The sequence below is a fragment of the Callithrix jacchus genome, chromosome 8 (assembly GCF_049354715.1).
Source record: "Callithrix jacchus isolate 240 chromosome 8, calJac240_pri, whole genome shotgun sequence".
Classification (NCBI taxonomy): Eukaryota; Metazoa; Chordata; class Mammalia; order Primates; family Cebidae; genus Callithrix; species Callithrix jacchus.
In genome coordinates, this window is record NC_133509.1 from 140,744,716 (window position 1) to 140,753,907 (window position 9,192).

The 9,192-nt window shown below is 45.8% G+C and overlaps 1 gene segment (V, D, J or C); it reads right to left on the reverse strand.

Annotated features, from left to right (window-relative positions):
* Nucleotides 1-470: 470 nt before the first annotated feature.
* LOC144577242 (immunoglobulin heavy variable 3-23-like) lies at nt 471-1,102 on the reverse strand. The segment is given in 2 exon segments: nt 471-871; nt 974-1,102. Coding segments are annotated over 2 exon segments (447 nt in total).
* Between the last annotated feature and the right edge of the window lie 8,090 nt (nt 1,103-9,192).

The following is a 9,192-nucleotide window of genomic DNA, read 5'->3' on the forward strand; positions in this document are numbered from 1 at the left end:
TGGGAGCAAAAGGAGCCCCAGGTCAGTGCTGACACAATTGGCTTTAGTGTCAGGAGAAGGGTCAGACGTGAAACCTGTGAGGTTCTACACGACACTGACCCTGGCCCAGCCTCTGTATTGTCTGAGGCCAGAATTCCTAAAGACTGTTCTAGTCCGGGAATCTCCCTGGTTTCTGTCCTGGGTCTGATTGGAGAAGACTCACCAGGCGCCGCTGAGCTTCCTCGGGACTCTGATGCTGGTGACCACAGTTCAGGACTTTTCGTCCCTGTCAGCCTCATCTGCATTTGCTGCATGTGAAAATCGGTCCACATGTTAAAATGATCTTTTTAAAAATATGTAGAGATGACATTAGGAAACACAGAATTCTAAACTTAGAGAGTTTCACTAGAGAAACTGTCAGAGAAGATGAAGTCCCACATCCTGACGGGAAATCAGCCTCCATCTGCACCTGCCTCTGGGGTTGACGCTGATCAGTGGCTCCCGAGCGCCCCCTGCAGCTGATTTCCCCTGAGTGTTCCTGCAGGAGGTTTGTGTCCGGGCTCACACTGACTTCCCCTCACTGTGTCCCTCGCACAGTAATACACGGCCGTGTCCTCGGCTCTCAGGCTGTTCATCTGCAGATACAGCGAGTTCTTGGCGTTGTCTCTGGAGATGGTGAATCGGCCCTTCACGGAGTCTGCGTAGTATGTGCTACCGCCATTATAATTAATGTATGAGACCCACTCCAGCCCCTTCCCCGGAGCCTGGCGGACCCAGTCCATGGCATAGCTACTGAAGGTGAATCCAGAGGCTGCACAGGAGAGTCTCAGGGACCCCCCGGGCTGAACCAAGCCTCCCCCAGACTCCACCAGCTGCACCTCACACTGGACACCTGCAAACAAAAAGAAACCCTGGTCAGAAAGTTCCATAAATATCCACCGTTTATCTCACTCTTATCACCCACACTCAATTTCAATAGTTCTCCATGAATTACCTTTCAAAATAGCAACGAGGAAAACCCAGCTCAGCCCAAACTCCATGGTGAGTTCAATCTCTGTGTTCTGCGCTGATCACCAAATGCAAACACCTGACGATCCCAGGGCTGCGCTCCTCTCCCAGAGCTGCAGGGTCAGGGCTGGGCTGGTTTTCATCAGCAGAGGGAGGGCTCTATTTGCATGTCTGCTGCTATATAGCAAGATCTGTGGTGAGAGGCGTGAGGAGAGAGCAGGCTCAGAGCATGGGACAGTGTCCTGGGGGAGATTTGTGACATTGATAGTATTGGGAAATTGTGGTTTCTTATTGTAAACTTGCTCTGTGATAAAGCCTGAATACCTATAAAATTTATAATTTCATAATTTTTATTTAAAAGAGTTTCATTGAGGTTTCCCGCATATATTTAAAGTTAGCACCAATCATCTTTTATTTTTACGTATGTAGAGAAATCATGGTATATAGCATCACTGTTATTTCCATGTTAAAGATGAAAAATTACCAGGAAAAGCACAAGTGGGTTCTACAATGTCCCCAGAGCTCACATTTGGTCAGAGTGCACCTGTGTACCTGGGGCTGTGCTTCTCACCACTGGACCCGACTTCTCTCTGAACCAAGCCCAGCACACAGTGGGTGGCACCTGGTGAGGTTTGCAAAACCTTTTCTCTGTAATGAGAACAAGGTGTGATGTGTACGCACTGCTGTGACTACCTAACAAATGTAAAGAAAAGCACGTTTCCCACAGTTTCATTTTCTCGAGTGTCATACATTTCTTATATTGGTGTCCACCTTTCTATCAATCTTTATGTAACAAATTATCCATTTATTTGCAGTACTCTTATTGAGGCATTATTGCTTTATAATAAATATTGCATAATGAATGTGTGCAGTTGAATCAGCACTGAAGCCGAGCCTGGTGGTGCACACATGTGGTCCTAGCTACGCAGGCAAGAGGGAGGAGGATTGCTGCAGACCCAGGGTCTGAGGGTGCAGAGAGCTGTGATCTCACCACTGAGCTCCAGCCTGGATGACAAAGCAAGGCCATGTCTCCAAAGGAAAACACATCATTTCTCACGTGCTCACCTGTGCAGCCCATATAACAATTAAGATACCAATGAACTACACTTAAAAGCTTCCCCCGTCCCTTGATCCCTGCATCTCAGTGGTTTTCCTCTCACCACACTGAGTCAATCTTTCATCTTTGTTACTTTAGATCTATTTCTCAGGATTTTGTTAAGCTGAAATCTTGAAGCTTCAATTGGTATCATGCTGGTAAATGTAACACAGACACAGAGTAGGTTCTATTAGGACTATCGATAAAACTGCCAGCTTTGCAGAATGTTTAGAGAGATGTATCCTGAGTCAGATGTGAGGACTGTGCCCTGGGACACAGCCCCCGAAGACCTTGAGAACAGGTGCCCACAGTGGTTTCATTGCAGCTTCAATGGAATGTCTTGGAGAGACTTTAAACACCAACCAACACATGTGAGTTATGTGTTGATCTGGTCCATGAAGACGAAACAGCTGCAAGTGAGGCACTGTGGGGAGGGTGTCGGCTCCAGGTGAATTAAAATACTTTCTGATTGGCAACTGATGGAAAGAATTACGTTTTTATCTAAAGACCTGAAATCAGTAGGAAAAGTGTCTGGGTTAAGATAACAAGTTTTGGAGAAGAAGATTCATATCATGTAGATGAAATCTCCTCTGTGGCCGCCTGTAGAGGCAATAAACAGCAGATAATTTCTATTAAGACCTTTAAAAGATGCTAGACTCTCAGCCAATCTCAGTATAAAAAAACGTCCTGCAAACGGAAGGAGATTCTCTACAGAACGTGAATTTCTCTCACAAAAAGTAACTGTGCAGGGCGATTGTAAAATATGTCAGAGAAATATATTTTAGGTTAAAAGACCTTTCGAGGCCTGTTCTGTGTCATGCGAGGCTGAGATTGAGTCAGGTTAGAATTTGGCGTGTTCCTGCTACAAAGAATCTGTTTTCTGAGCCTCGTGCTTCCGTTTTACTGAAAATGCTGGTCAGCTGCACTTGAATTCCAAAGGGAGAAGTGTATGATGAGGCATTTCTGATCTTCCATTTTTAACATGGCCTGAGCTAGTTTTTCAAGTGTCTCTGGAACTCCTTGGTGAAGAGGAAGAGTCCATCCAGTCAGTGTGGGCGCTCAGAATTCGACTTGTACTTTATAGGACACATGTGAGACGTATCCCAGTCAGGGGTGGGGAGGATATTTCCTCAGGGAATCACATGGAGGTTGAGACTTGAACGATGACATCAGACTCCTCCCTGAAAGCCTTTCCTCTAGACACTACAAGAACAAATCTTACCAAAAACAAATGTTAATGTTTCCTCTGTGTTCCAAATCACCACCCATTGGGAAAATAATTAAACTTGGGGCACTCAATGATTTTGATTAGTTGACAGATTAGGGACTCTGAAATTAGCCAGATTCCTCTGCACGATTTTTTAATTTTTATTTCTGCACTGGTTTTTAAAAAATGTTAATTTATGTAGATACATAATAGCTCAAAACCTTTATGTGGTACATGTGATGTTTTGACAAAAGAATATTATGCGCAAATCTGGATAACTGGGAAATCCTTCATCTCGGTCATTGATTGTTTGTTTGTGTTAAGAACAGTGTAAATCATGTCTTCTGGCTATTCTGAAATACATAATAGATTATTAACTGCACTTGTCTACATGCCATTCAGCATTCCCATCAGCAGGGGATGAAAGTTCCTTTTTTTCAACTTCCTCATCACCATGCGGTATTGTCTATATTGTGTATTTTACCCATTCTATGAGGTTAGTACGATTTTTTCAATATTAAACGTACATTTAATAAATGAAAATGAAGCCGATCACTTTTTACATTTATTTTTAGATGCAGTTTTCATTCAGGTCTTTGCCCATTTTAAAATTAAATTGTGTGGTTTTTGTTGTCCAAATGTAAGGTAATTTGTGCATCTGGGATGAAAGTCATTTTTCAAATATGTGATTTGCAAGCAAATTCTCCAAATCTGTGGTTTATCTTTTTACTCTCAGTTAAGGGTTATTTTCAAGAGTCTATGTTAGTTTATCCATATATAAAAAGAAGATAACTGGCCGGGCATGGTGGCTCATGCCTATAATCCCAGCACTTTGGGAGGCTGATGCGGGTGGATCACCTGAGGTTAGAAGTTCGAGACCAGCCTGGGCAACACGGTGAAACCGCATCTCTACTAAAAACACAAAAATTAGCCATGTGAGGTGGCGGGTACCTGTAATTTCAGCTACTCGGGAAGCTGGGGTAGGAGAATTGCTGGAACCTAGGAACCAGAGGTTGCAGTGAGCCAAGATTGTGACATTGCACTGCAGCCCAGGTGACAATTGGGAGACCCCCTCTGCCAAAAAAAAAGAAAAGAAAAAAAAAAAGTAGAAGATTAACTTCAATTCTAAATTCTTAGAATTATTAGAATAATAATGTAGGTTGAGATTATTTCAGTATCTGGAATACATATCAGTTTCTGTATAACTGAAATGTTATGCTGAAACATTGTAGAGTGTTCTGTGTAGACCAGAAATCAAAAGGTGATAGAGTCACATTATATTTGAATAATCTGGAGATATGAAGTGTATTTGGTATCCATCTCCTTCTATTTATCTACGAAGGGAAAACATATAGACGATATCTCCATGTGAAATGGGACACAAAGATTTTAAGATGATTATCAAAGAATTCCTTTCTCATGGTTAGGAAGAATCAATATTGTGAAAATGGCCATACTGCCCAAAGTAATTTAGAGATTCAGTGTTATCCCCATCAAGCTACCATTGACCCTCTTCACAGAACGGAAAAAAAAAACCACCTTAAACTTAAATATGAAAACAAAAAAAGCCCACATAGCCAAGACAATTCTAAGCAAAAAACAGCTAAGCTGGAGGCATCATGCTACCTGACTTCAAACTATACTACAAGGCTACAGTAATCAAAACAGCATGGTAGTGGTACCAAAACAGAGATACAGACCAAGGCAACAGAACTGAGGCCTCAGAAATAATGCCACACATCTACAGCCATCTGATCTCTGACATACCTGACAAAAACAAGCAATGGGGAAAGGATTCCCTATTTTGTAAATAGTGTTGAGAAAACTGGCTAGCCATATGCAGAAGGCTGAAACTGGATCCTTTCCTTACATCTTATACAAAAATTAGCTCCAGATGGATTAGAGATTTAAACATAAGACCTAACACCATAAAAACCCTAGAAGAAAACCTAGGTGATACCATTCAGCATATAGGCATGGGCCATAACTTCATGACGAAAACACCAAAAGCAATGGTAACAAAAGTCAAAATAGGCAAATAGGATCTCATTAAACTAAAGGGCTTCTGCACAGCAAAAGCAACTATCATTAGAGTGAACTGGCAACTAACAGAATGGGAAAAAACTTTTTGCAATCTACCTGTCTGACAAAGGGCTAATATCCAGAATCTACAAAGAACTTAAACAAATTTACAAGAATAAAACCAAACAACCCCATCAAAAAGTGGGGAAATGATATGAACAGACACTTCTCAAAAGAAGACAATTATGAAGCCAAGAAACATGAAAAAAAGCTCATCATCACTGGTCATTAGAGAAATGAAAATCAAAACCACGTTGAGATACCATCTCACGCCAGTTAGAATGGCGATCATTAAAAAATCAGGAGACAACAGATGCTGGAGAGGATGTGGAGAAACAGGAACACTTTTCACTGTTGGTGGGAGTGTAAATTAGTTTAGCCATTGTGGATGACAGTGTGATGATTCCCCAAGGACCTAGAAAGAGAAATTCCATTTGACCCAGCAATCCCATTACTGGGTATATACCCAGAGGATTATAAATCATTCTGTCATAAAGACACATGCACATCTGTGTTCACTGTGGCACTGTTCACAATAGCTAAGACTTGGAATCAACCCCAATGCCCATCATTGAGAGACTGGATAAAGAAAATGTGTCACATATACACCATGGAATACTATACATCCCTGTCCTCTGCAGAGACTTGATGAAGCTGGAAACCATCATTCTCAGCAAACTGACATAGAACAGAAAACCAAACACCACATGTTCTTACTATAATTGGGTGTTGAACAATGAGGACACAAGGACACAGGAAGGGGAACATCACCCACGGGTGCCTGTCAGGAGTCTGGGTGTTGAGAGAGGGATAGCAGGGGGTGAGGGGATAGGGGAGGGATAGCGTTAGGAGAAATACCTAATGAAGATGACAGGGTGATGGATGCAGCACACCACCATGGCACACGTACCCCTATGTAACACACCCGCACATTCTGCACATGTACCCCAGAACTTAGAGTTCCGAGGCTTAGCACCTAGGTGCAAAATAATCTGTGCACCGATCTCCTGTGACACAATTTTACCTCCATACAAAATCTGCACATGTACCCATAAACCTAAAATAAAAGTTGTTTTTTAGAAAGAAAGTTGCTAACTCAGCTGATGATCCGACACTGTGGGCTGTGGAGGGGATGCTGGCTGCCGGTGGCCGCTCTCACCCCCAGAGTTTGTTGGTTTGGCCCCTATTTTCTGCGTGAGGGACACTGAGCTGGGATGTACCACATGTAGGCCAGTTTCTCAGTGTCAGATGAGGGGAGAAGCACAGAACACAGGAGGCAGGAAAACAGATCTCACTCTCTCAGCCACATTCCATTGAAGAGAAATTTGTCACGGAGGGACACAGGGACACGCAGGGATAGAGAGGAGTTTGGGGGTATTATCCATGAAAGAACAGATCATTCCTCGTCGACATCCTCGTGGAAGGAGGGTTTAAATGTTTGTTCACAGATACGGGGGCTTATGTCAGGCTCCCCACAGGCTACAGAAACGGTCTCCATTAACAAATGCCATACTTCGTTTAGAATTGACTGCCTTTGTGTAATTTATCTTCCCCCTTCAGGCAGCACCACAGAAGAATGTTCTAGAGTACTTGGTGATCCTGTAGGAGTTCCTGGTGCAGGTCCTGGAGGAAAAGCCTGCATGGGGGAGGGAGCCCTCCTCAGGTGCAGCCCGGAGGCTGTCACGTCACCTCACCCACCACTGCCCTTCAGTCACTTCATGAATATTTATGAGTTAATCTTCCTGAAACATGGTATTTGGCAGTGTCTTTTCCAGGTAAGATAACACTTACGTTCTATTTACCTGCAGGCGCCTGTCCCTTTCTGGAGCACAGGTTGTGATTGAGTGTGTGATAGTGGATAACCAGTGGAAGGTTTGTGTGCATCTTACCATCTTCCAGAGTGCACCCCTCATGGGGCTGACACTGACAAGCAGGCAGATGGGCTTGCTCAGCTGGAGGATGACAGGTGTTTTTGTAACCTGTGACCCCATTGAGGCTCTCCCACTGCAGGACCCATCAGGCTGAGGCCTCTGGCTGAAGTGCAGCCAGCAAGGAAGGGGTCCAGTGCCCAACCCTGAGGGCTCCTTCCAGGTGCCAAACCACTTTGTAAGGGGCTTTGTTCCTGCCTGGATCCGATGCATGTGTTTGCATCTTCTGCACAAAAGGCTTTATCCAGGAACACTCCAAGAGCTTACAGTGTTTGGAATCCAACTGAAGGGAATTATTCCCGAAGCCTCTCATGGCCAGAGTCTCCACTGCTCATTAAATGACATTAATTATGGAATTCACTAGAAGCTGCTGGCCTTTCAGTTGCACAGACCTGCCTCTACACCATTGGTCCCTAACATTTTTGGCACCAGGGAACAGTCTCAGGGAAGACACTTTCTCCATGGATGATGGTGGTGGGTGGTTACGGGGTGAACCTGTTCCACCTGCATTCACCAGGCACCTTCTGGTAGGAAACGCTCAGCCTAGCTCCCTTGCATGCGCACTTCACAATAGAATACGGCTCCCAGGAGACTCTAATTCACAGCTGATCTGACAGCAGGCAGAGCTCGGCCAGTGGTGCTCCCTCACCCCCACTTACCTCCTGCTGTGCGGTCCAGTCCCTAACACACTGCACACCTTAAAGGGTCCACAGCCAGGGAGTTGGGAAACCCTACTGTAAATGCTTGTAGACTTTACGCTCCGGGAAGGGACATAGAAAACCAGGAGAAACAGGATCTCCAAGTCAATGTGCATTTTTTTGACCCTTGAGGAAAGAGTGTGAAGGGGGATGGCCCACCCACTTTCCCTCTGCCTGGCATCATTCCCAGTAACCCAGTTGAAGAATCTGGGGTGCTTCAAGATAATTGGGGCCTGTTGTACCAGGGAGCACCAGAAAAGGAAACACCCAATGTGTCTGTGCAGGTTCATCCGCCGTAACTGCTTTATGACTCTGGTACAGGGGTTGACAGCAGGGAAGGCTGAGCACGTGTGGGGCAGGAGTACACGGGGCAGGAGTCCGTGTGGGGCAGGAGTACACGGGGCAGGAGCACGTGCGGGGCAGGAGTACATGGGGCAGGAGCACGTGCGGTGCAGGAGTACACGGGGCAGGAGTCCGTGTGGGGCAGGAGTACACGGGCCAGGAGCACGTGTGGGGCAGGAGTACACAGGGCAGGAGCATGTGTGGGGCAGGAGTACACGGGGCAGGAGTCCATGTGGGGCAGGAATACACGGGCCAGGAGTCCGTGTGGGGTAGGAGTACACGGGCTAGGAGCATGTGTGGGGCAGGAATACACGGGGCAGGAGCACGTGTGGGGGCAGGAGTACACGGGGAAGGAGAACGTGCCGGGCAGGAGTACATGGGGCAGGAGCATGTGTGGGGCAGGAATACACGGGGAAGGAGCACGTGTGGGGCAGGAGTACACGGGGCAGGAGCACGTGTGGGGCAGGGGTACACGGGGCAGGAGCACGTGCGGGGCAGGAGTACATGGGGCAGTAGAACGTGCGGGGAAGGAGTACACGGGGCAGGAGCACATGTGGGGCAGGAGCACATGTGGGGCAGGAGCACATGTGGGGCAGGAGTACACGGGGCAGGGTTACACGGGGCAGGAGCACGTGTGGGGCAGGAGCACACGGGAACTTTGCCACTTCTTCTCAGATCTGCTGTGATCCTAAACCTGCTATAAAATGAATTCAGTGTAAAAGGACCGGCTAAGACATTCTGGGGAAATTTGGCCACTTATAAACGTGATTTAGTCTTACCGTGTGATGCAGCAATGCTGTTCCTGATGATTTGTACGTTTGATTTTAAACCTGTGTCCCACGAAGCCTCCAG